Genomic DNA, 27,928 nt, shown 5'->3' with positions numbered 1-27,928 from the left:
CACAGTTGAGGTTTGTTTGGTGTGTGCGTGAGTCACGGTGACTCACCGAGGTCAGCGTGTGTAACACACCTGTGCAGCCCGTTCACGCCCACTCTGCTCCCCAACAGGTTTACACCCACCTCTCATCCAGGGAGGGTCTTGCTCTCTCTGATGTGATTCTGTCTTCAGTTTCTGGAGGAACAATTAGTCTGTATAGTGGATCAGGTCACGTGGTCTCATAAGTGGGGCAGCAGGGTTTCTAAGGAAAGCTCTGTTCCCATTGTAGTACAACCGCAGCAGCAGTGTTCCCAGCACTCCCATTCATGCCTTGACACCCCGTCTCTCTCTCTCTGTGTGTGCATGTGTGTGTGTGTGTGTGTGTGTGTGTCCAGGATCTACATGTGTCAGACACCTCTGACCGGCCCGTGGACATGCAGCGCCTGAGAGGCGCGCAGGAGCGCCAGACGCACCAGGTCCTGCAGGTGAGTCCTCCAGGGTCGGGTGTCACCCGGGTGGGAGTGGACGTGCCTGCTTTTGGTTTTAATGAATGTTTGTGTCTCTAAACTTTAGTCAAGCTGCTGTTTAAAGATGTTTACAACGTTCAGTCCTCCAGTTGCAGACAGATGTCTGGGGCTGTTTAACTCAGTTAAAGTCTATAAAATAACAGAGCTTTGACAACAAATCACATACTTTAGTAAGAAATGTTCAAGTCTTTGATATTTGAAAAGTGTTGCATAATTAGATTAAAATATCTCTCTTATGTGTCCTAATTCTTTATTAAGACTGTGGCACATGTTTATGGGTCTGGAGTCGAAACAAACAAGGCAGTAAAGAGTGTAAATTTTAGTTTGGGACCAAAAAAACAACAAATATTTCTCTTACACATACGCTTTGGTATATATTTTCAATCAAAGCAAATCAAATATATTGTCAATCAAAGCAGTTTTGAGTTAGAACAGATTTTATGTTTGCAGAAAAATGCAAAATAGCATTCGAACTGGGGACAAGGGAGCTATAACAAAATAATCTGGTATTTTAAGCCTCTGAAAAGACTCAGAAAGGTAATTCCACTTAGGTGGTGGTATGGTGAAGGTCCCAACAGAGAAACTATTCATTTCAACTTTGTATGTGTACAAAAAGTGACTATTTGTACGTGTGTTCACTGCGACGTTGTCATAACTCTGTACTAGTTGGTGACCGGTGGAGGAGGGTTCATTGCTCCTCCACCCAAGAATGACGTGTTTGAGTCTTTTCAAGGGCTTCAAATAGTCATTCATTATGATGTAGCCCTGTTGTATATTTATATTAATTACCATTTTCCTGTAAACATGTAAATATGTCATTTTAACTCAAAATGGCTTTGGTCCCTAATGGTCTTTTTATATCAGGCTTAACATTTTCTGTGTATTTTATTGTACATAATGTAATGGGCAGTGGTTTTTAAAGAGATATTAAAGTGCCCATTGTTGGAGGCAGAATGGAGTTAATTAGGATTAGTCATGTGGAGGCGCTCTGAGGTTTCAGCTTTCTCGTGGGCGCATCGTAAGTCCCTCTGGTCTGGTCTGAAACACGCTGCCAGAGTCTGCAAGCTGAACGTCTGAGTAGCTGTTAACTTTAATGTGAACTGCCCTCACCGTTACAAGACCCGCGAGTGCAAAAGAACTACATTTCTGAAGCGTATACATTATATATGTGGCTGAACTGACTGATGATAAATGAAGAGACAAAAAAACATGCTGGCTGAGTCACTTTTATTAGTAAATGTAGCCAGTAACTGTCTGATTAGGAGCTGTGGGACACTTTTATTCTGATTCATAAAAGCTATAAAATACTTTAAAGTTTATTTTGAACTTGAGCCCACCAGATAGTTTCATTTAACGAGCCACTGAAGACACTTTCTCAATGTTTGAATTTCAGTTACAGTATATATCTTTAAAGAAAAGTCTTAATATTGTTTAAGATGGAAATAAGCAACATTTGTCACTTTTTATGACAATTAATTTCCATACCTCTGTATCCGGCCACTGGTTTACTTTAGTCATTGGTTTGAATGATGGTTTAATAAAGGCCTCACAGCTTCACTCCAGCTGTTAACATCGATTACATAGAATTTGAACTTGAGATTTATACATTTCATAATAATAATTCATTTTATTTAGAGGCGCCTTTCAGGTCACCCAAGGTCACCTTACAAGAGATCCAGTTAAAAACACACATTTTAGAAGTTAAAATACAATTAATACCAAAAAGCAGCAACAGACAGCATACAAAAGTACATAGACTAATAAATAAAACAAACTGGCGTAGTGTAGTGCACAGTGTCCGGTTAGCTTGTTTTCTTCTAGAAATAGACGAGGTTAGTGCCTTGGATCCTCTTAATTTAATGTTGTGACAGGACTGAAGTACAGAAACCTGGGTTTTGTGTACATTTCTTCTGTTTTCATGACCAAACTCATCCGTAGGGCTAGTTCAGCTGTTTCAGACATGTTTCCATCCTTCTGCCACTCAGATGTTTGTCTAGATGTAAGAGAGAGTTTACTGTGACCAAGGCTGCCATTAGGAAGTAAATTGCATAGATGGAGATGTGAATTTGTTCTAATGAACGTTCGACCTACTAACAAACCTGGAATAAATTTATCAGCGCTATCTCACTAAATACTACAATACAGATGGTGGCAGAGTTGGAGAAAATGGGTCCCCTGAGAGTTGTGCGTTCGAGCTGTGATGAGAAAGTGCGGCTTTTCATGCATTTAAGTCTTGAAATAATAATAATTATAAAAAAATACAAACATATTATTGAAGATATGCAATTTGCCCATTAATTCAATCAAATTTTGATGAACAGAAAGTCAACACATGCATGAACTTCAATGTCACAAAAGTTGCCGCTTTACTGAGTGATAAGATTTTATGCTAAATGAAACGTTGCAGTTGACGTTAAAAGTAACTTCATGTTGTGAGGGGAAAAAGCAGTGATGTTTGTGTTTGGTTTTGTTTTGCCAGAACACCCCTTTGGACCTGATTGAAACAGGCAAGTCCCTGAAGGTCCAAGCGGAGCGCCCCCACCTGGTCAGCTTAGGAAGTGGCCGCCTGAGCACCGCCATCACCCTGCTGCCGCTGCTGGAAGGTGTGTAAACACTACCATTCACCTTACTGATGGATATGAACACAAAGTTAAGTCATTGTCTTTAAAATGTAGAAGTTATTTACTTCATATTTTGAAGAAATTCTCACAAAAAGCACCGTTTAGTCTTGGGTTGATATTCGACGAACATTCACTACGAAGCCGAAAAGGCCTCTCTTAGGGACCATCGACAAATTACCGACTGAATGAACTAATGCACATTTTATATTCCATATTCATACCATCGGTCCGATTCACTTCAAAACTAAACAGAATTTATGTACTAAAGGAGTTGAATGAAAACACTTCTTTTCTTTATATGATATTTAAGGACTCTTTTTAAATTTTTTTTAATTTCGTAATTTTTGGGGAGAAAAAAAAATGTAATGACGTTTTCCTCTTTTTTTTTTGTTTGTTTCTTTCTCAATAACCTTTACAAACCGTGAACTCAGGACTCCAAATCTATCCCAAATGATGGCACTCAAATACCATCATGAGACGCAGTTATTTTGCATTTATACATTTTATATTTGTTTATATGAATTAAAAAAGAGACTTGTGGCCCTGGATAGCTAAGTGGGTTGAGTGGGTGCCATTTGTAGAGGCTGTAGTCCTCATGCGGGCAGCGCAGGTTCGAGTCCCGGCCTGTCGTTCTATACTGCAATGCCCCCCCCCTTTACCCGTACCCGTTACGTACTTTCTCAATAAATGACACTAGTGCCACAAAAACCTTTAAAAAAAAAAATACTGAACAGTGACTATTTGGATATAAAATACATTACATGTAAAATGAAAAACAATGTGTGTCTCATGTTGGTATTTGGAGTGTTTAGGTCACGTGATTTGAAAGCTATTGAAAAACAACATTAGATAATTTTTCTACTACTACTACTACTAATACTATTACTGTAATTTAGGAAACACTTTGATCCAAAGCAACTTACATCTAAGAACAACACAAGCACGTAATCACATAGGGTCCAGCTGGACCAGTGCTGGTCAGACTGCTGAGAATCCAGTTGGACACAGGTGCTGCCATGCCAATGCTAGAATATATATGTATATATATATTTCCCTTTATATAAGAAAGCTACGTCTAAAAAGACACCATCTTGTCATATTATTTAATAATTTTTTTTTCAAATAAAGATATTGCCAAATAAAAATGGAGTCCTTAAATGTGTTAAATGTGTGTTTACTTAACTTCTTTTGTGCAAGTAATTCGGTTTGGTTTTGAAGTGAATTGGACAGATGGTATGAATATTGGATATAAAATGTTCATTATTCCATTCAGTCGGTAATTTGTTGATGGTCCCTAAGAGGCCGGTTCGGCTCTGTAGTGAATGTCTGTCTAATGTCCAACCTGAAACCAACTTCACCGCGATACAGACCAGCATCTTAACGACTGAGCAACTGTGATAAAATAGCTTTGCTATTTGCAGCATTTTTGGAGCATGACTCAAAACAAGCCAATTGTTTAGTGAGTAAGAGTTACAACTTGTCAGGAATGATGAATGGACAACAACTGCTGACACATCTTGTTGTTTCTGTACTGAGTCTGAAGTGTCTGCGAGTTGCTGGCACCGTTTGTTTGGCAGCTCTGCTGCAGAAGAGGACAAGCACTGTAAATATCCGCGGATGGTGGATATATTTACTCCCTCTGCGACTGCTGGCGACCAGGAGACTCCCATCTCTGAGCAGCAGTGAATGCACAGTGATTTCTTGCCACAACCACTTGTTCTATAAAACAGGTTTAATGAGGCCTGTTAGATGTAGTTTCCCAGGATGCTTTTTACATTGTGTGTATTTTAAGGAGTTTAAGGTAATTATTCAACCTCTGTTATCTGTTTTCACTGTTGATGTTATGAGTCATGCAAGTTGAGCTGTATTTTGACTATTGTTTCTATAAAGTTGGAGACCATACACGGTAGGGCTGTTCGATTTTGCCCAAAACAAAAAGTATAAAAAATTTTCGATTACGATTACGATTATTTTGTGAATTGACAAAAGGCAAAGAAATTATTTCAAATATGCTGTTTTTTTATTGAACATTTGCCCCATTGGGCTTTAAGTGCAAACTTTGCTCTTATTAAACCAAAAATGAATGAATAAAGTGCAAAACTCTGTAAAATAAGTTGAAAAAAAGTTTTAAAAAATATAATAAAATATAAAGTTTTATCTCTGAAAAAAAAATCAGCAAATCAGCACTTGCAAACATACAGTAAGTTATATTTCCAATTAAATAAAACAAGACATTTTCTAATTAAACTAAACTGGGTCTTTGCATGCTAAATAATAATGCAACCCATGAAGGAGGTAAAGGTGTGTAATGGGGCACTTGTCGCAGGTATTGAGAGGTATTTCCATCAATCATTAATATGGTATCAATCATTAATATGTGTGCAGACAAGGTAAAAAAAATAAATAAATAAATAAAAAAAAAAAAGTGAAAAATCGATTTTACGATTTTCATGTTTTAACATCGTTCTAATTACATAATCGCGATTACGATTTAAAATCGATTAATCGAACAGCCCTAATACACGGTATAAGAAGAACTGGACAACACCAATGTGACGTCATCCATAGGTGTTTTTAGAAGCCTCTTTTTTTTTTAATCTGCTGATTGACGGCAGGTCACAGCAGACTTCCTCTTGGACGGGTCCTGCAAGGATCCGCTGTGGCTCCTTCAGCCCATTCACAAGATTTTAGTGTCCATTTTAACCTGTTTCATTACAAATTTCCAAGTATAGATGCACTTTGACTGGTCGCTTGTACTTGAAGCTGTGATGAAAGATCCCAGTATGCACTAGGGCAGTTCAAAGGTAAATTAAATTTGCCTTAGAAGCAAGCCATGAAGAGACAATATGCCGTTGAAGATGGTATGACATAAACTGTGACTATTTTTGAACGTGGGTTTTGGAGAGGCAGCTGTTCTCTTACTGGAACTGCAACTCATTAACCCTCACAAGGTGCTCGGGAGCCGGAGCCCAGAGCGAAGGCCCTCAGCTCCTCAGAGGGCCTGCCTAACCCGTAGTGCCTTGCAAGGGTTAAAGAGTATTTTATACCAGGAGCAGCTCCTTCCAGCCTACTGTCAGTCCTCTTGAGACAAACACTTGTGACTCACCAAATCCATTTGAGACTCTCCTTCCATGCAGCCGTGCCCCTCAGAGGCCTCTGAGGCCTCGGTGGCCTCGTTGGCCTCGGTGGCCTCGGCTTTTAACCTAATAATACTCAGAGAAGCATCCAGGCTCTCCAGGAACTGATATTGGGAACAAATATCTCCCTTGGCTGCAGGGAGAACGACGCTGGGCAGCGAGACGACCGACATCCCCCTGCAGGGCCCGGGCATCGCACCTCAGCACTGCTACATCGACAACCAGGCGGGGAGCATCACCTTGCACCCATGTGGAAATCAGTGCTCCGTGGATGGCTGCGCCATCAGCAAGCCGTATCGCCTCACGCAAGGTACAGTTACGCCTTGCACGTCCTGAGTGAAAGCAAAAACATCCTCTTGCTCACGATCATAAAAAAAAAGGTGCTTGTCCTTCCAATTAGGCCTGTGTTGAAAAAATCAATTTTCCGATTCTAAATCCATTCTCATATTGATTCCTAAAAATCGATTCGTATGTCTAAAGATTGATTACTTTTTTTTTTTTCATCATTACATTACAACTTTTAGTATTTTTTTGTTTATGCCCAAAAAATGAATGTTTTGTTGGACACAAGAATAAATTGTGCCATGTTTTTGCCTCTAAATATGTTTAAATGTATGAAAACATAAACTTTTTCAGTTATAATTGCGTAAACTGTCTATATTTCATTACTTAATATACTGTCTTGGGGTAACATTTGCATAAAATGATAAAAACCAAATTCTCTAAAATTTAAAGCCGAAAAAGACCAAAAATGGAAAAAATAAAAACATAATGTGTTAAAAAATACACAATGTTTCTGAAAGCAGTTCTATCAGCATTCTGGGAGGTGATTGGTCCTTACAGCATCATTAGCTGCCAATACTTGCTGTTGAATCTCAATATAATACTAGTATTCATATGTCCCATAACTACAGTCATATAATTCATGCAACAGCTCAAAAAACTGTTTTAATAACACCAAAATACCAAATCGATATCGAAATCAAATCAAATCTTGATAATCGATTCTGAATCTTAAGAATCGGAATTGAATCGATTCTTCACATTTGAATCGATCCCCAGCCCTGCTTCCAATAACATGCATACTTACTGTTAAAAAAAAAGAAAAGGCCAGGACCCGCCCCCCCTGCCCTCTCTGTGGGACGTCAGCCAGCAGCTACACCAGAGTGCCATCTGAAGCCGGTGTGTGTGGAGGCAGCTGCTGCCGAGTGGGAACACTTCAGACTCATTTAGACGACAATCAAGATACTTCTGAGGGAAAACTACTCAGGAAGGGAGCAAACCACATCCGAGGGCGTTTTAGCGTTCTGGACCTTTTTTAAGGATGAAGTTGGTCTGAAACGGGCTGTTGGACATCTCCAACTGGAAATAAAACTTCAGTGTGGCTCTCAGGAGGCAGATCAGGCATCCCCGCAAGACGACAGATATGTGGGGAACTTAACTGATTAACTGCACGTAAGTTTGTCCAGGAAGTTTATGTGGATTAAAAAGCGTTGTCACTAAGAATGCAGCTTTGTCCAGGGAGCTTATTACCTTCTTCCAGGTGAACTTCATGTGACTACTGACACATTTTATCCCAGCAGGTCAAAATATGCCTGAAATAAATCCTGCAGATGCAGATTTAACGGTGATAGGTTTTGCATGCACGTACTTGTGAGGCTGGGATGGGTTGAATGTTTGAACGATTAAACAGAGAAGCGCTTCAAAACAAAGACATCCGATTTTAGTATCTGTGTAAACCCTAAATATGATTGACGGGCTTCGGTCTTTGGAGATGGCTGTAACACATGTGAAGACGAGTAATAGATGGCTAAAACATGCCTGTGGGCTCTTGTCTCCCGGCAGGGTGCATGCTGTGCTTCGGCCAGTCGGCCTTCTTCCGCTTCAACCATCCCGAGGAGGCTCAGAGGATGAAGAGCATGCTGGGAACGAGCGCCGCCAACACCTTCCCCTCCGGTAAAGATGTCACAGCAAAAATGATCCAACCCCATCTCCTTCATTTCTGCACTAAACGGTTGCCGGGGATCCAGAAATAAGCGTCCTGTGACAACTGCGTGTACAAAGGTTGCTCAGTCTCTTCTGCAGCTATTCTGGGCGGCGCGAATGCTTCGGCCACATAAACAACTTTAAATCCCTTCTTCTGCATTTGCTAGTGATCAATAAGTTCAGCTTGATCACTGGTCGTAGAAAAGTATCCTTTCTCAGCTGGACTCAGATGGGAAGCAGTTTCTACGGAGACGATGACCAACTCTAAAAAACACTGTTTCAAGGCCGGATAAATAGTTGGTCCTGATTGGTCCAATAATTTAATGAGAAACTCTTAAAACAGCCTGAAAAATCTTTTATTGGTTATCGTGGCACACAAGGTATTCTTCTCCACAAGTCCATCCTTTTAATCTGACTGCCATATTGGACATTATTATTCTTGAGAGCGTGTAAAAATAGCTGGTTGAGGACTAATTATCTTTGGCTGACATTGTGATCTAGTTAATCTCCATTTCCCTCGGTGTGGTGACCTCATTGTGTTGAAGTAATCTCCGTCACCAGTTTAGCTTTTTGTGGGTTTTTTTTGTTTGTTTTGTTTTCTCAACCCCCCCTCCGCACATGGCCGCTCTGTGCAGTCTGTGATATTTCCAGGCTATTTTCCTCTGACCTTATTGGTTTGGGTGCTCGAACAGTAGGAGCCACCGCACCCTTTTCCCAGCGTGCATCGCTCCCTCCTTCCTGACCAAGCCCTGATTTCATGTGCTCTGAATGAGCAACGCGGCTGCAGCTTTATATTTAGCTGCTCCAGATCCCGGCAGGATTACGACACCGCCAAGGAGCATCACGGCCGGCGGGTCCGGCTCATGCAGGAGGCCGCGGGCCCCCCGTAGGGGACCCCCCCCCCCCTGCTAGAACTGGGCCATTGAGACGCGGTGTGTGTCGAAAACATGTGCAGGCGTGTGTACTCGGCACCTTTTGTCCCGAGGTGGAGGTCAGCAGGGCAAAGTTTTTTATTGTCCGTTTACTGAAGTGTGTTTTTACAACTGTCCCCGTCCTTTAATTACCCAGACTGCTCATGGGCAAGTGTGTTTTCCTGTCTCCTCTCTGCAGACCTCCATAGTAGCTCCAATGGAAACCACGAGTCGTTCTCAAGTCACGACGACGCCAGACTCAATAAGGTGGCGAGGAATCTGCAGGACTCCCTGGTTCTGAAGGGTTCTCCAGCAGACCTGCTGAACGGGAGGAACCACCCGGTCCCCCATCCGCGGGCCTCCCAGTCCGGGGGGGGTCAGAGGGCCCAGGAGAACCCCACGGCACTCAGAAACACCAAGGCGGAGGCCTCGCCCAGCCCCGGTCCGCATGTCCGGAGGTCGGGACCGGAGGCCGCTCCGCCCAGCCCCCGACTACGAGGGTCCTCCCTGCAGAGGAGGTCCCACAGCCCCATGAGACACCAAGGTTCCCATGGAGACGGCCATCAGAGGCCGACCGGGTCCAGTCTGAGGGAGCTCCCACCTCCGAGCCCCGTCATGTCCCCCAGGGGGAATCCGGGGCCGCAGGGGGTCCCGGTCAGCCCAAAGGGCCCCCGAAAACTGGCAGCGGCCGCGAGGGCGCAGCAGGGGCCGGAGAAGGAGGCGGGGGGGAAGCATCTCCGGGGCCCGAGAGGTGCAGCCGCGTCCAGCGTGGGTTCTGGATCTAGCCCGTCTCCGCTGGCGAGTCCTCACAGCCCGAGAAAACCCTCCTGCGCGGGGGTCAAAGCGTCCGCCGCCAAGGAGGGGGCTTTCATGAGACCTCACACCCGCGAGCGCAAAAACAGCATCTCTGAGATCAGCGACAACGAGGACGACCTGCTGGAGTACCACCGCTGGCAGCGGGAGGAGCGGCTGCGCGAGCAGGAGATGGAGAAGCTGGTAAGTGGATCAGAGACGCCGGCAAGACTCAGTTATGTATGATAGGGCTGGGGGTCGATTCAAATGTCAAGAATCGATTCTTAAGATTCAGAATCGATTGTCAGGATTTGATTCAATCCAATTTGATCAGATATTGATTTGGGTTAGTGTTATTAAAACTGTTTTTTGAGCTGTTGCCTGAATTATATGACTGTAGTTATGCAACATATTAATACTGGTATTATATTGAGATTCAACAGCAAGTATTGGCAGCTAATGATGCTGTAAGGACCAATCACCTCCCAGAATGCTGATAGAACTGCTTTCAGAAACATCGTGTGGGGCAGAATTACCAAACAGATCCAGGGCAGCAAACAGTGACCCTATGAAAGCGCTTTTATTCTTTCCCACAATCCATTTTTATTTTTTCCATTTTCTGGGTTTTTTGTTTTTTAATTTTTGAGAACTTGGTTTTTAGCATTTTATGCTAATTTAACCCCAAGAAAGTATATAAAGCAATGAAAATAGACAATTTATGCAATTATAACGGAAAACTTCGGAAAACTTTCATACTTAGATACATATTTAGAGGCAAAAACATGGCAGTAGTTATTCTGGTGTCTAACAAAACATCCTTTTTTGGGCTTAAACAAAAACATTCCAAAAGTTATTTGTATAAAATGAATAACTAAGAAATAAATAACTCAAATATAAAGGAAGAAATTGCAACAGGGCATGTGTGAATTAAATGACGTGACTACTGGGATTAAAGTTCACCGGGCGAAAATGTAATAGTGAAAAAAATTGATCTTTAGATATATGAATCGAATTTTATGAATTAATATGAGAATCGATTTAGAATCGGAGAATCGATTTTTTTCAACACAGGCCTAATGTATGACTCGATCGCCCGACGACGACTGTAAACGCTGCGTTCATCCTCTGTAACGTGTCCTAACTGCATGCGATGCGAGCGAGCGTCAGCGACAAAATCAATTCCATTGCTTTATTTTCTATTGGACTGTCCTAACTGGCCACGATCGACGCAGCGCTGCGCAGCGCGACGCAGCGCCACGCAGCGCGACGCAGCGCGACGCAGCGCGACGCAGCGCGACGCAGCGCGACGCGGCGCGCCGTTTTGGGCTGAACATTTGTCGGACGTCCTGCTTCTATTTTCTTCCTGTCGCTCGCGTTGAAAGCCGGTTGAAAGCGCTGTAGGAAACAGTCATGGATGAGGAACGGCTGATCCAGTTAGTTGAAATGAGAAGTTATCTCTATGATACCTCCTCATTTCAATACAAAAAACCTCAATAAAGTGGCAGCTGCTGGAGGGAGATGGACAGAGAGCTGGAAGTTTCAGTGTATTTACAAGCATGCATCTATGCGATGTGAAAAAGGCATTGTGTGACGTATGTTTGCACGCACGTTATTCTTAGTTGCTGTTATGTGGCTGAAGGTAGACATGAGACGAAATGCATGCAGTTAGGACACGGTGTTACTCTTTAACTGTCGTCCAGTCTTATGTTGTCGAGCGCACAGCTGATACGTACGTGACGTAACAGAACTGCATATTAATGCTTTCAGTGTGGACAGAGAGCGTCCGATGTCACGCAGTGCGACGCGATAGTCGGACGCTCACATGCCGTTAGGACACGGGGTTAGGCCGGATTCAGATCTCTGATAAGGAAATTCCCCCGTTTACCTGCCAGGAGCAGAGATACCTGACTCAACGTGGAAGGAAAACAAACTCAGCCTTAAAGATGTTGTCTCCAGAGCCTCGGAGATTATTTCTTCAGATAAACAGTTGAGGGGGGGGGGGGGACTGGCATGTCAGACTGCTCGTCTGCCTTCTGATGTCTTCTCCAAATCTCCCCTGAACATTGCTGGCATCGTCATGTGTCCCGGCCAACGCGGGCTCAGCATTCCTGAAGACGTCTCGGGTCCGGAGCGGTCCAGAACGGTCCGGAGCTGCAGGTCCCTCAGCACTATATTTACCAGAGCGATGAGCGGCATCCGCTTTCAGAGCTGCCCCCCCCCCTGCCACTGGACTCAGGGCTTTCATATCCACCACACCACATCACAGGCTCCCCACTCGCCGTCTATCATCGGCCCGGCACCCACGCTCCAGTCTCCACCCCTCCCACCCCCAACCCAGGCTGTCCTGGTGACAGCTGAGACGACCACAGATGTGGGTGGTCGCTGCAGCCCCCCTTTCCCGAGTCCACGCTGTTTCAGGAACTACAGATTTACGATCACATGTGACGCAGCATCCGTAGACGAAGCTCCATCTCTGATGAGGCGTGAAACTGATAACCAGCGGGTTTGTTTCTTGGCTTATTGATGTTTTTGTACTTTTACTTGTCATCTTTAGCTGGATTTCCTGCTTTTACGTGGTTTTATAGGTCGTAACTGCAGAATCATGTTCCAGTTGTCAGATTGTGTTCTTCCTGTTCAAACCTGGCGGCCATAAATTCACTAAAGTATAGCTGTTTTTTTAGTGTAGTACTTTGGCTATGGAGTATGCAGTACTTTATGTACTTTATGGAGTATGTAGTTCTTTGTTTATGGAGTATTAGGGCTGGGCGATATGGACCAAAAGTCATATCTCGATATTTTCTAGCTGAATGGCGATACTAGATATATATCGATATTTTTTCTGTTACATAATTGGGGTTTCCCGCAAAGCATTATAGCATAGCATCTCTGTTAGCTTCATTTTTTTCTGAGGCAAACCCTTAAAAAAACAGTTTTAATACAAAGCCTCGTGCCAAATGTCACACAGGTTCCTTTATTAACAGAGGTCTGCACAATATCAAAATGTATAAAACAAATGAAATAAAAATAGACTTCCTGCATATATAGAATAAAAATGCTTCTTGAACAAAATAAAACAAATATTCCTTTCCTGCATAATAATTAAATTAAAATACACTGTGCAATTAATACAATGTAGACGGTAACAGGCAGACTTTTCCACTGAGGTTGACAGTTGTGCAAATAACAAAACATTTATGCAAATCTCAAATAAAACATTCAAGTCAATTTGTCACAAAATAAGCTATATCAAAATCTAAGCTATATGTAAATCGATATAAACGATATTGTCTCGTACCATATCGCGTTTGAAAATATATCGATATATATTAAAATCTCGATATATCGCCCAGCCCTATGGAGTATGTATTACTTTATGGGGTATGTAGTTCTTTATGGAGTATGTACTGGAAGATTTGCTCAATCATGCTTGTAAATGAATAGTAACCATAGCAACACCATCTCCCCTTGCAGAGTTTCTTTAATAATTAATCTAATCTAAATGGATCCACTGTTTCTCCATGTTGTTGTTTCTGGGACATTTAAATTGCTCTAAGAATCACGAACACGCCACCCTCCAACTACCTCATCGCTATGCCGACCAGCTTCATCAGGAAACAAGGGTTTTTTCCAACCATATCATACTTTCATGTCCTCGTGAAGTTCGTAGCTGACGGGTCAGAGTTTCTGTTCTGGAGACCCGGCACCTGAGGGAGAGGAGTTTGTGAGAAAGATGTTAGTCATTGGTTTGATGACGCCGTCTCGTCTGAGTCGTGTTGTTGTCATCCCGAAGCAGCAGTCTGAGCACGAAGGCTGGAACAGGAACCAGTACATTCCTTCTTCTCGTCTCACTGCCGTCTCGCCATCGTTGGCACAGCTACGCAAAATCAGCCTTTTTTCTTTTCTTATCTTACGTTACACACATGAGTACTGCTGCACGAACTAATGCTGGCTTTCAGTTTACAGAAAAGTAAAGAGGGAGGATCTGATAGATATTTGAGCATCTTTTCCTCTGAAACGAGGATAAATCGCCTCTTTTCTGAACATGAAACCCAAATACTTTATTTGCAAATCCAGCTACACGATCTTAGTAGTAATTTTCAGTTCAATGAGAAAACCACTCATTATTTAAGAGTTTAGAGTAAAACTTATGGTATTTTACACTTTAAAGTCTATTGACTCGTATGTTATTAATTTATACTCATTAAGGCTAAAATCAGTCTAAAACCTGCTGTTTAAGTCCGTTTCTGTTGCAAAAGGCTGAAAAAGACGAAGACAGACAGCATTTAGAGACACGTTACACACAGTCACCGCCAGTCTGCTAATTATTGTCATATTGCTTTTTTTATTGTCATATTGGAATGTTGATTACATACCAAACACTATTTTAATTAAAGCAAGAGTCTCATAGTTTGGCAGAGTGAAAGACAATAGAAATACCACAAGCTAAAATAATTGTATCAAACACATACACAATGTTTTATCCATGTTCCAAAATGTCAAGAACTTAAAGGCACTCTATGTAGCTATAACTGTACTGACCACATGGGGGCACATGTCTGCTATGTGGTCAAAACCAGCCAGACCATACTATGATGTTGAACGGGGACCGTCCAACCTAAAATACTGCTTTCCCCCACGAGGGATTAACTTTGTTGTGTTTTACACATAAACTGTAGAAATATTTGAACAATGCATCAGTCAAGTGGTCCGGGAGGTTTTGTCAAGAGGGACGCGTGGCCCCATGTTGCCTTGAGGGCCAACCGGAGCAGGTCCATCTTATGGCAGCCAAAGTCAGCTGTGGCTACCAGCTCCAGCTTGGTTGGTGCTTGGTTAGCAATTGGTTGGTGTTGTTTTGGCAATTGGTTGACGCTTTGTTGGCAATTGGTTAACTCTTGTTTGGCGCTTGGTCTTACAACAGGCGCTGTCACAAGAACTGGTTATGATATGCTCCTCCCATGTGGTCAGATGTGGCGTTCCTTCACAGCGTGGCTTCAAACCATCCCAGGCTGTTTGTCTTAAAGAGCTAAACAATAAGACGAAGAGACAGAGTCTGAACCCCGAGTAGCAACTGGCCCCCTGGTGAACCTTAGGCCCCATTTACACGGAGCAAAAACGGTGGCGTTTTCATGCGTTTTGGCCGTTCGTTTACATGAAAACGAAGCTCTAAGTCACCAAAAACGATTTCTGAAGACTCCGGCCAAAGTGGAGATTTTCAAAAACTCAGTTTTCACGTTTGCTTGTAAACGGAGGGAAACGGAGATTTAGGCTTCAGAACGTCACATTAAGCAACTGAAACGTCACCAGCATCATTTGTGCGACCTGTGTTTACAATTAGTTTGGCCACCTTCAATATTTTCTTGTATTTTACCTGTTTTATATTTTAAAGTCAAACTTAAGTAACTCCACTTCTCTGTCACTCCAAACGAAAGACTCGTTCCGTCTTGGAAGTAACTGGCAGTCAAGGCTGATTTATGGTCCCGCGTTACACCAACGCAGAGCCTACGGCGTAGGGTATGCGGCGACGCGCACCGTACGTAGGCTACGCCGTCGATTTAACGCAGAACCATATTATTCAGGCTTCACACGTGTCATTTGTTGACGTTTTTTTCCAGGATTCTGATTGGCTAGCATGACTTTACGCTTCTTGTTACACTGCCCCCTGCAGGTTTGGATGCTCATAGCACCTTAACAGCGTATTTATCCGAGTTCGTGTAAACGAGGATATTTTTCAAAACGTAGAGGGGGAAATATGGGTTTTTTTAAATACCCGGCTATGTGTAAACGTGTCCTTAGTTTTCCAACCGGTCCTGGACGTTAAACATCAGACCCCGTTACACATCAATAAAAATGTGTTTCAGCTCTTTATCCGCCCTGAAACAAATGTTTTATTTTTATAAATGAAAAGAAATGTGGTTTTTGTGTATGAATATAGAAATTCTGTCATGTTTATGGGAAAGTTTTAAAAAATGGCTCCTAAACGGGTTGTACTGGGAGAAGTCTGCTTGTGTGGCCGCAGCCCGAGCTGGCTGAGACGGAGACGCCTAAAGAAGAAGAATCATGAGCTCAGCAGCACCACTTCCCCCCCACGTGACATTTCTGTGGGTGAAACATCCCCTAGATCTCGACTGTTTTTAAAGTCCGTCACATTCACTTTTCCTCCACAACTCAAGTTCTGACAGGTTGTAACGCGACGCCCGTCCCGAGGGACAAACCGCCGCCGGGCTGCAGCTTCCCTGTGCCGGCGGCTGAAGGACGACTGCAACTAATCTGCTTTTGAACAAGAACAACGATGTCCCGCGTCTTTTCTGCAGGAGCGGCAGAGGCTGGAGACCATCCTGAGTCTGTGTGCCGGCTATAACCAGGAGGACGGCGCCGCCGACCTGGTGAAGAGCGGGCTGCTGGGGGATGCTTCTCCTCAGGGAGCAGAACGAGCTCAGCGGCTGAGAGACAACGAGGACGAAATCCAGAGAGACGAGTCCAGCAGCACAGAGAGCACACATCAAGAGGTAACGTACGCTTACGCGTTTATCCTTTATTCCTGCATGTGAGAGGAAAACATTTGAAAATGTAAATCTCCTCGTAGTGTGACGAGCTGCTGGCGGGGCAGGAGCCGGTCTACCTGGAGGAGGAGAGGAGTAGGATCCTGGCCAGGGTGGACGAGCTGAAGCACCGAGTCGGTGATCTGGACCAGCAGCTACAAGAGACCAAACAGGAGGTGAGCCGACACGTGCACAGCAGCTCCTGGCCGGCTGGCGTGCACGATCCCTGGCCCTCGCGGCGGAGACGAGGGCCGGCTCTGTTTCCACTGACTAAGAACTGGCTCCGCGCCACAAAAACCGGTTCCAAGGTAGCACCAACTCTTTGCTGGGCTAGAGGAGAGAACTGCTTACGTAAGCGGAGGGGGTGGAGTTGGTAAGTTATTAAAGCGCCTAGAGACAACTTTTGTTGTAATAGACGCTATATTAATAAAATTGAATTGAAATTAAATAAGAATTAATATGTATACAGCAAAACAGCAGTGGTCTGAGGAGGAGACAAACTCTCTTTGTCAGGACGCGGTTGGAGTAGGACCCAGATGCAGGAGACCAGAAGGCAGGAGTTCCCAAAAACAGTGATTTATTAGTTGAAAACAAAACAGAAAGCTCTGCTGAACAGGATACAAAAACCAGAGCTTAAAACAAGAATCAAAAACTACAAAAACCCGAGCAGAAAACATGGAGGAACAAACAGTACGGACCAGCAGGGAGCAAGGGGAAGACAAGAGCAGATATACACAAGGGATAACGAGACACAGGTTCAGACGATCAGGGCCGATGGGAAACAGGAAGGTCAAACCAGAACTCAAACACAAAGACACGGGTTTCAAAATAAAACAGGAACTGACAAAACCGTGAAACTAGGGCTGGGCGATTTTGGACAAAAATAAAATCCCGATTTTTTTTCTCTGAAAACCTGATTTTCGATTTCGATTTCGATTTTTTTGGTAAAACTACAAAAGACAATGGAATAAATTGTTACAAATATTTTATCTTTAAAGAAAAATAGCAAACAAATTTCCCCATTGGGAATGAAGTGCAATTGAAAGATACTGTAAATCCTCCTTGAGTTTAGTAAAGTGAGACCATTTACAATTTTCTTGACCAAACAAAGATGACTAGACGAGCTCTGTCTGTAATGCAGCCAGCTGCAACAAAGGAAAATCGATTTTCCGATTTTCCTTTTTTAACATCGATTTTGATTAATAAATCAGATTTAGATTTAAAATCGATTAATCGCACAGCCCTACGTGACAGTCTTATATGCGATATGGTCCGTATTAGAGCAAATACGTTGTTGTTGCTTCAACTTTCGTGCCAATGCAAACGCAGCGACGTAACTGACGTTTGCAGTGACGTAATGACGTGGCTCCCCTTAGCACCCGATTTATGGAAAAACAAACCGGTTCTCAGCTGGTTGGCAAGTTGAACCAGTTGTGAACCGGCACCAGCACTGGACCAGAACCAGCCCTGGAACCGGTTTTGGTGGAAAAGGGGCATCACCGTCAAGCCTTCGCTTGGCTGTAAACCGCGACTCTGCGTCTGCCCCCAGGTGGAGATGGAGCAGGCGCTGCTGCAGGCGGAGAGGCGGGCGGAGCAGGAGCAGGTGGAGGCTGCCAACGACATCCTCTCCCAGCTGCAGCTCAGACTCAGCCAGCTGGACAAGGCCACCCGGCAGGAGAAGGACAAGGTGAGCCACGTCACGCTGTCCTTTGCACGTGAATGATGCCTTCGGATACAGAAACTCACGCCTCTCTGAAACCAGAACGACAGTTTTCCCAGGTCGCAGCTCACCTGCACTGCTTATTTATTAGTACGCAGTCCCGCGACACGTAGCGGGGAAGGGACTTTCTGCTAAACGTAACAGAAACTACTAAATGCTGTTTTAGCCATTTTGTTAAATCTTTTTTTTTTTTTTTTACCACGAGTTGCCAGATTTGTGCAGCCCTGCAGCGGCTTATTACCCTAACAGCCTAACCCCGCCTGCTCTAACACGTCTTAACGGTATCGCAGCTTCAGAACCTGATTGCATGGAGTTTAGGTTGTCCGTGATTTGATTTAATTTTACGTTTCTCCTCCCTGCCGTGGTATGTGGGTCTGAATGCGAGCACAACTGTGTTGTTTGCGTGTGTTTCTGTGTGTTTTTAGGGGAGGGCTAATGTGTCGGCTGAGCGGAGGGTCCTGGAAAAGCAGAGGAATGAGTACAATGAGCTGAAGAGGCAGTTTGATAAGTGCCCCTTGTCTCTAAGGGAACAGTTGCAGGAGCAGCTCAGCAGGGTCAGTGTTCTCACGCAGCCCACTGGCTGGCAACAGTGAGTTATAACATACTGGATACTGCAGTACTGTGTGATCTGTGAAGAAGCGAGCCTCCACGCCGACTCTGCTTCCGAGCTCTGAGCCGCTCACAAAACCGCTGAATGTGCCGAGTTTCCTCCATTTCCTGTGTCGTGCTTCATCACACAAACATGTATTGGTCGGTTGCCGTGTCGATGCCGGCCTCCGCTCCCCCCCCCCATCCCAGACGCTTCACGATTAGTAACGAGAAGTAATATCATTAACAGCTTTGCTCTAAAAACCTGCATGTTCACTGGCAGTTATCCAACTCTTTAACTCTTAAACCAGACCAGAGCGTATTTCTTAATATTCAGTAAATGATCCATAACTCCTGAGAAAAGACCAAAAAACAACCTGTTGTCTGCACCTTCCAACACTTAACTGAGAGTGGTATGAAAACAACACACTGAATGTGGTTTAATGCATTAAAACAAGACTTTGATGCCTTAATAACACCGTTTTTAAAGGTTCTGGACCTGAAGAGACCGGTTATCGGGAACACACCTCGCTTCCCCCGTTCCTGCTCGCTTCCAGGATTCTGGCTGGTTCACGAATGATAATCTCCTTTTGCTGAGATTATTGTTTCACAGTGTGTTGATTGTTTTTAGTAGGTGACGGGTCTGGAGGTCTGGACTGCAGTCTGGATTCAGACCCTCGAGATCCTGCATGCATGCACGAACCAGCGTTCTGGATCCTGCAGTATTCACCTCTGTCTCTCAGGCGTTTGCAGCTTTATCTTGTTATTTTTCCATCATTTAACTCACATTTAACAACTTTTCCGCCTCAGCGTTTTTCAAATTTATTTAATGCATACAGTTCAATGTCAACTCATATATGTGGAAGTAAATCTGTGTCATCGGATTTTGAAAGAAAAAAGTGATTGAATTTCTAGCAATGAATATTTATCCACTGAAATTATGTATCTGAATGTTTTTCAACGTTAAAAAATTCAACTGCAACATCCAGGAACCCAAGGAAGAGCAATCGATTCAAGATGCAAGATTCAGAAATAGACAGCTAACATTTATTATTACGATACTTTTTTGTTTTTGGTGGCTTTTTTATGATACTATATAATATATGACATCATACTGAGAGCTTGAAAAAAAAAAACGAACGTCATCTCATTTAACTTCCGCTTAGCTCATGTCTGATACAGTCTGTTAATGTACAAATGTCATCCGTCTATTACAGACGCAAACCACACTGACAGCGTAAAGAAGAGTTAAAACACACAAAGCCCCGTTATTATTGGATATTATTGGCTAAAATCTGGTCACCATGTTAAAAAATATTCAGATACATAATTTCAATGGATAAATATTAATTTGCTAGAAATTGAATCACTTTTTTCCTTCAAAATCTGATGACACAGATTTACTTCCATACATATATTTCAATAACAAATAGTTTCAAAATGTGTTGCTTTTGTACCCTTCTCAGTTTAAGATTGTTGTTTTTTTCATTTTCAGTTATACATTTTAAATTATTTGAAAGTCATTTCAGTCTTTTGTTATTTGCATTTTAGATAACATTCAGACTTCCTTGTAAAGCAGGTTAATGGGGCCTTTTTTCCAACTGTAGCTTCGTTCTTGCTGGTTAGACCTGATGGACAGCAGCTCTGCAGGCTGGGGGACCTCAGGATGTATAAGTGTTCACACATCCAGGCGGGCCGACACGTTTGGATACCTGAGGGAAATAGTTTTTGGTCTTTTCATTTGGATTAGGATTCATTTAAGACTCATCCAGGCTGATGGTAGGGAGGTCTGCTGCATCTTGAGTAGCGTGAATAACTTGTGCTAATCACGTGTTTGTGGGCAGAAAGCTGAAGCTCTGGAGTCGGGGACCAAGCAGTTCGAGGAGCTGGAGTTCTGCCAGCTGGAGGAGGAGAGCAGTTTAGAGGAGAGGAAGGACGCTCAGAGCTCGCAGCTCCTCCAGGAGCAAGCCGAGTACCACTACAGCGTGGCCAACAGGAAGGTGGGGACCGGGGGTGGAAGTAGAAACGTGATCGTCTTGCAGCCAGAGGGGGATAAAAGTATAACGTATAACGTGGTTCACAGGAGAAGATGGCGGCGTTGGAGGCTCAGGTGAAGCAGCTGGGTTTACAGGCGTCTAAGGACTGTGAGATGATAGCCAAAGACAGGAGCGTGGCTCTGCAGCTGCTGCACAAGGTCAGGATCCAGCATCCACACACCTACATATACAGATACAGTTATACTTAGTATAAGACTTTAATGGCAAAACTGGGGTTTGACGATTGATTTCAATGTTGTTTTTTTTACACTTGGGCAGAATGATGAACTAATGTCCATTATTTCAAAAAATAACATTTTGTCTTTCAAAATTTGATTTACTATCAAGTTTCTGAAATAAACTGGATTAAACTTAAAGGATACAACCATGTAAACACACCACAGTGTATAAACGTATAGCATTATTTTGTTGGGATATTCCACAACTCTTCCTCCCACGGTTGGCGGTGGTAACTAACTTTGTTGAATTCCTCTGACTGAGGCTATTTGCAGGTACAGTCCTCATATATCTGAGATTTAGAATTGGATCAGCTTTATCCATCTCACATGAGATGAACCATGTGGTTTCATTTTTTTTGTTGTACCCATAGGCTTTTTTTTTTTTAAATGCTGGACATGAAGCCACGATGACCTGCACCCCCGTGTGGGCTTTGATTAGTATCCCTATGTTGCAATTCCAACTCTGACCACAAGGGGGCATCTATGGACTGTTTTCCAGATGTCATCACTGGGAGTGTTGTCCCATCGTAAAAGTGCAGTTGCGCTGTTCTTTGGGTGTTTCATGATTTTATTTTTCCTCAGGCCGAGATTTTGAACAAAATTTACCCCATTTATGATTAAATCTTTTTTTTTTTATAAGAGTTTGAAGCTTTGTGACCTTATTTTCTTTACTGAAAACGTAGCAACGTCCAGCAAGTGTTGTGGTACCACTTTGTTCCACCAGACGTGCACCGTGTCGTATCATTCTCCTCTTTTTGTGATGTGCTGCCCCCTTGTGGTCACTAGTGGTATTGCTACATTGCGGCTTCTCTCAAGAAATAAGTAAAAATAAAGTCAAACGTTTTGATTGACAGGCCAGTCGTCCTCCTCGACACGCATCCATGATTCAGTGGGTTGTTGTCCCGGGATATACGTGCAGATATTTGTGCAGTTCAGGTTCAACTAACGCTGAAGTCAAAGCTTCAAAGCAGCAGCTTTTCTATATATCTCTATATATCCACAGCATGATGGCCCTGTATTGATATGGATATATAGAGATAAGGTGGACATGTCCTCTTTCCCAGTTCTGCTCGGATCTCTTTGGGCTTTTTTTAATTGTAGTATTTTCATATCAATCCAGTGAGTTCTGTCAAACCCCTTCCCATGACCTTCAAGTCCCCGATGAGGGTATAGAAACCTCTGATCGAAGCTGCGTACGTCAGTTAAAGACATGGATAAAACTGGCCGGGTAACGCCGGTGTTTTCATGTTCCTTTCAGGAGCAGGACCGGTTAATCGCCCTGGAGAAGCGGTACCACAACCTGACGGGGAGAAACTTTCCCAAGTCCACGAAAGAGGTAAGCAGGTACACGTGAAACACGCCACCGCCGCCAGCCGCGGCGTCTGAGCTGGACAAGAACTGTTGCAAAAATGGGTTTATGTCACTCAGGTAAACTTTCTGAACAGGACTTGCTCCACATCAGCGAACCGGACCCCGTTCATGTGGACGGTCGTCCTCATAGCCCCTGTCCCTCCTCTGCCTCCTTCTCCTCCTCCTCCTCTGTCATTCCCTCCCCTGAACTCTGTCCTGTCAGGCTCCAAGAGGTAAATCTCCTCCTAACAAACGGTGTGCTTCTAGAGTAAACGGGGCATGAGGGGTGTGTGTCTGCCGCCAGATTGAATATCTGCTCTTTTGGCGCTTTTCCACTAGTACCTACTCAGTCCGACTCGCCTCGGCTTGTTTCTTTCCCACTAGGGGTCTAAACGGGCCGAGTAGATACTTTTTCTGTAACTATTCTGACGAGGTTCTAAGCGGCTGAGTCTGTATCTGACATCATCACACTACAGGCCACCGATTGGTCGGGGGGTTGGAGTCAGACGTCTGAGTCAGGAGGAGGAAATCAGTGAAAGAGACTCTGACGGCGGCTTCTTGTTAATTTTATCCGACAGGCAACTGCAGCAAAAGTCTGTTTGGTGATCCAACTCTGAGGTGCAGATGTTCATAAACCTGGTGGCTGAGGAGAGAATTAAAAAGGGATCTAGACGGGCGATAAGGAACGACCAGATCTACCAGGAGCTCTGTCATTTCATAGCTGCTCACGGCTCCAGCTGACTTTTCAGCAGCGCAGAGACAAACTAACAAACAAACAAAAAGCGTTGCCGCTCTCATTTTTAACTTGATATCGAACACAAGTCACAGACCCAGCAGCACATACAGGACTGTCTCAGAAAATTAGAATATTGTGATTTCTGTAATGCAATTACAAAAACAAAAATGTCATACATTCTGGATTCATTACAAATCAACTGAAATATTGCAAGTCTTTTATTATTTTAATATTGCTGATCATGGCTTACAGCTTAAGAAAACTCAAATATCCTATCTCAAAAACTTCGAATATTCTGGGAATCTTAATCTTAAACTGTAAACCATAATCAGCAATATTAAAATAATAAAAAGCTTGCAATATTTCAGTTGATTTGTAATGAATCCAGAATGTATGACATTTTTGTTTTTTTAATTGCATTACAGAAAATAAAGAACTTTATCACAATATTCTAATTTTCTGAGACAGTCCTGTATATCATCTCCTCCAGGTTCTACATCTTTAGTGTTGTCTTCTCCGTTTAGATCACACAATCAAATACGTCACAGCAGCTTCACTCCAACCTCCTACTTCTGCTCCAGGTGCAGAATTGTTATGGAAAAGAAACCAGGCCGAGTTGAGTCGAGCTGAGCCGAGTAGAGCCGAGTAGGTGCTAGTGGAAAAGCGCCATAGATCTATGAAACTGAAATTATGATTAGTCAACTTGCATGAGCTCCACTTCTGCTTCCCGGATGTTTGGGCCGACTCTCTAACAAGCGGCTCCTTGTCGACGCAGGAGTACCTCCGGCTGTCTGACGTCTATAAGATGTACGGAAACGCCTCCCTGCAGCCTCACGCTCCCGCCCCCCCCGCCGCTCTCCACTGCCTGTCCCTCACTGTGTCTCCAGCTCTGCCGTGTGAGGTAGTCAGCTTTCCTGCTTCTTAACCGTGTCTCCAATGTTCCTGCAGATGTTCCTGCAGAAGCCTTTTCCTAACCTTCTCTCCCATATTCTGCTCTCTTCCTGTCTTATCTGTGTGTGGTGTTTTGAAGGAGTACATCACGGTCAGTCAGTTAAGCCAGATCTTTGGGGTGCAGAGAGTTAACCCCTCGTCTTCCTCTTCTACTCCATCATTCCAACTGGCCTCGTCCGAATCTTCCTTCTCATCCCACCCGAGTGCATGTGGTCCATCCTTTCTCTCTGCAAAGGTTTGTCTTGCCCTGAAGCTTTTGCTTTTATGACAACTGGCACTTTTCACTTCTCAGCATTGCAACCATCCACTGAGTTTCTACGGTATGACCTTCTTTGTCACATTTTTCCTGCCTGTTTTTGAGCTGCAGCTCCATTGTTTGCTTCTTTTCTTTGTTTTGTTTTGGCTGGATGCTTTTGATCACCTCAGAGCCAGGCTGAGCTGAGCAGGAATGCAATGCCGCCCATTAATCTTGAGCGCTGGTACCAGGACATCATGGCGGCTGGAGAGCCTCAGCTGTGTCCGCCGCCGCTGCCTGCAAAGTCTTTTTCCACACGCAGACACGGGCAGGTAAATCCACTCATGCTCTGCAGGTTTCTAGCTCGTAGGGTCTGTTGTGAGGAGGCCAACAGCGGGAGGCTCCTACCAAACATTTGTATATCTAGTGCGCCATCTAGTGGGGGAAAAGTATATTTAGATAGATGGATGAATCATTATTGTTATTAAAAATACACACCACATGAAGCAAATGTTGTCGCAGATGGTTCAGATAGCGACACTCACGGCACGCCCAATTAACCTGATCTTAAAAACAGACAATAAACGTCAGACCTAGACTTGTAGTCAAGACCACCTAAACCAGGGGTCACCAATCCTGGTCCTCGAGGGCCGGTGTCCTGCATGTTTTAGATGTTTCTCTGCTTTAACACACCTGATTCTAATTAATCATCGTCATCAGCTTGTCATTGAGGTCTGCACAATTCTCTTAACGACACAGTCACTTTTATCACGGTGCAATGAAGCAGCGAAACATGTAAAACATGCAGGACACCGGCCCCTCGAGGACCAGGATTGGTGACCCCTGACCTAAACCAAGACCAAAACACTACCAAGACCAGAGAGTATCTAGACCAAGACTAGTTCAGCTCAAGACCAAGACCAAAAAAAAATAGTTATTTAGTTCCTGATCCTGCGTGATTGTAGAACATCATTCTGGTTCAGCTAGTTTCCATATGAGCTTGTATTCAACTGCAGCTCAATAACACAGAGAAGTGGGTGATGATGTTGAACTCACTATGAATGTTTTCATCCATCAGCTGAGATCAGATATGTGTGGCGACTGCACTACCGCTATTTCTACACTATTGGAGGATTGACTCCAGTGCTTTTAAGGATTGACACGACTACTAACTAGTCCCAAAGTCCTCTAGCAGAATAACCAGCTCCAACACCCCCCTCCACCTCAGAAAAAGAATGGATAGTAAATGTTACTGATTTAAATTGGACTTAATTTGGAGATGAAACCTGAATTTTAAATATTAAAGATACAATTATCAACTTGAACTTGCATTATTTACCATTATAGTAATCAGATTACACCGTATATCAGTATCACTGAAATGGACCTGATGCTTAATCAATCAAAACGATATGCAAATATTATTTATACATTTATTCAAATAAGGCCATTATAAACATAAAACTGTAATTACATACAGACAAAATACAAATAGTTTACAAAACTGTACATTAACAAGAGGAAGAACTGCTGATCACCAGATTCTGTCACCTTGGTGTGGAACGGCATCTCAGTTATACGAGACTGAGACCGAGAGACCGGAGGCCGAGACAAGAACAAGTCCTTAAAATGAAAAAGAGAGGGGGGTTTTCCTTTCACTGCCGTCCTACTTGCCTCTTGCTGGGGCTCCCGGTCGGGCAACTGGAGTCTGGTGGGGGCCTCCTGCTCGCTTCCCTGACGCCCCGGTCTGACCTCACCCCTCATTGCAATATATAAATTACTAATTTTAATTCCAATAATTATTCTTGGCATTATCATGATGTATTGTTTCATAGTTTATTATTATATTAAGTTATGAAATCTCATGGGATGTTAAACTATAGTATTATTATATCGTTATATATAATAGTATGGTGATATCATTTGGTTATATGTTATAATATTTTATAAAAATTATGTTATATTAGGATATTACTATATTATTATTCTATATTGTATAGTGCTACACCACTCTATATGATAATTATTTATTTGTTTAACTTATTTACTCTCGAATTAATATTGTCAATTTATGTATCTACTTTCATCACCTTATCTACACACACACACACACACACACACACACACACACACACACACACACACACACACACACACACACACACACACACACACACACACACACACACACACACACACACAAACTGATGTCGTCTTCTGTTGTTGTTTGCACTGTATGTTAATAAAAAAAAAAAAGACCAAAGACTGTCGAGACTGAGACGAGACCAAGACCACAAAAAAGTGGTTTCAAGAACTACAAGTCTACTCAGACTAGAGACTAGAGACTATTAGCAGTCCAGAGGTCTTGTGGCTCGTGAGGTGTGCAGCTTAGAGAGCCTGCGGTTCCTCCCACCAGAGGCCGGCAGACAGGACCGATGTGACTGTGTGATCATTGAACACTGATCTGCGTATGTTTTCCTCCCAGCTGCTGAAGTCCAAGTCGGAGGGCGAGGTGGCGCAGGGATCGCTTAGCGCTCACGTCAGCAGCTCCGCCGTCATGTCCCACTCCAGCTGCGTCATCAATGACAAAACCGCCTTCACCAAGGTCAGTTTACTGAGTCACAGCCCTGGGTGAGTCACGACGGCAGTTCACCTCACAAATGCTCTCCGCTTCCTCCTCAGGGGCTGCAGCTGACGCTCAGAGAGATGTCCCACCTGCCAGACTACGACCCCAGGAAGCAAATGCCTCTCTACTGCAAAGGTGACTTCTAAGAGCCCGTTTATGTCCGTGCATGTCCCACCCCGATCTGCAGTTGGTGATCTCTAACCACGTTTGTGGTGGGAATGATTACTGAGGAGCCGGAGCAGTAAAAAAAACTTGTCTAATGATCTAATGAAGTTAATTTTGTTCATGGCTTTACAATTTAACTTTCTGATTCTTTTCGTCTGATAAGAATATTTAGGTTTTTTAAATACCTGACATGTTTCGGTGATTACTTCCGCCTTCATCAGAGTCACAAGATGGGTGTGCCACACCAAATTTGTTTGAGACAAACGTCTATAAATCCCACACTTTATAGCATTTTAAACGAGTCGACAATGTCTAATTAGATCCTTTAAAGAAAGAAGTCAAAGAAAGAACTTGAATGAACTTGGTGTGTGTCATCTTGTGACTCTGATAAAAATTCTTGTCCGATGAAAAGAATCAGCCAGTTAAATTGTCTAATGTTGTGTAGGTCTGCTCTGTGCCTTTGACACATTATGGGATGTCCTGTGGGGCCTGTAGGCTGTAGGTCGTGGCCTCCATGTTCCAGGTTTGAGCCTCCTGCAGGCCATCTAGGACCTCTGGGGTGTTTTGGGTTCAGGACAGCACCTTGGTCTTTTCACTAAACCCTTTTCTCCACATTATCCGGATTTTATTTGTTATATCATTCAAATGTTTGCATTCATTTGTTGGGTTTTGGATGAGTGAATACATTGGTTGGTTTGGGGGGAGGGTTTATCTTTGTTTACAGGTTTGTTATCTGTTTTTTAACACACAAGGAATTTGTTGTGGCGATTTGGTGCAATACAAAAGGACAAGT

At 43.4% G+C, this 27,928-nt stretch overlaps 1 protein-coding gene across 10 annotated transcripts in view; it reads left to right on the top strand.

Moving 5' to 3' along the window:
- The window catches only part of LOC133459699 (pleckstrin homology-like domain family B member 1), a 47,943-nt gene that overhangs the window by 8,420 nt on the left and 11,595 nt on the right, over nt 1-27,928 (top strand). For 3 of the 10 annotated variants that reach the window (XM_061739895.1, XM_061739897.1, XM_061739894.1), the window contains exons 2-19: nt 372-461; nt 2,983-3,106; nt 6,401-6,571; nt 8,107-8,217; nt 9,358-10,154; nt 16,262-16,456; nt 16,534-16,665; nt 18,039-18,176; nt 18,635-18,763; nt 20,642-20,797; nt 20,881-20,991; nt 22,331-22,408; nt 22,518-22,655; nt 23,934-24,059; nt 24,189-24,344; nt 24,536-24,676; nt 26,830-26,949; nt 27,027-27,105. In XM_061739895.1, coding sequence (XP_061595879.1) covers nt 411-461; nt 2,983-3,106; nt 6,401-6,571; nt 8,107-8,217; nt 9,358-10,154; nt 16,262-16,456; nt 16,534-16,665; nt 18,039-18,176; nt 18,635-18,763; nt 20,642-20,797; nt 20,881-20,991; nt 22,331-22,408; nt 22,518-22,655; nt 23,934-24,059; nt 24,189-24,344; nt 24,536-24,676; nt 26,830-26,949; nt 27,027-27,105 — 2,953 coding nt within the window. In that variant the 5' untranslated portion in view covers nt 372-410. Of the gene's footprint in view, nt 1-371; nt 462-2,982; nt 3,107-6,400; nt 6,572-7,439; nt 7,717-8,106; nt 8,218-9,357; nt 10,155-16,261; nt 16,457-16,533; nt 16,666-18,038; nt 18,177-18,634; nt 18,764-20,641; nt 20,798-20,880; nt 20,992-22,330; nt 22,409-22,517; nt 22,656-23,933; nt 24,060-24,188; nt 24,345-24,535; nt 24,677-26,829; nt 26,950-27,026; nt 27,106-27,928 lie in introns of those variants that run through there. The other 7 variants (XM_061739899.1, XM_061739900.1, XM_061739898.1 and 4 more) reach the window with 7 other exon arrangements.

This window comes from Cololabis saira, chromosome 14 (assembly GCF_033807715.1).
Source record: "Cololabis saira isolate AMF1-May2022 chromosome 14, fColSai1.1, whole genome shotgun sequence".
Lineage (NCBI taxonomy): Eukaryota > Metazoa > Chordata > Actinopteri > Beloniformes > Belonidae > Cololabis > Cololabis saira.
Note: the sequence above shows the minus strand (reverse complement) of the source record. Positions and strands in the feature narration are given on the sequence as shown.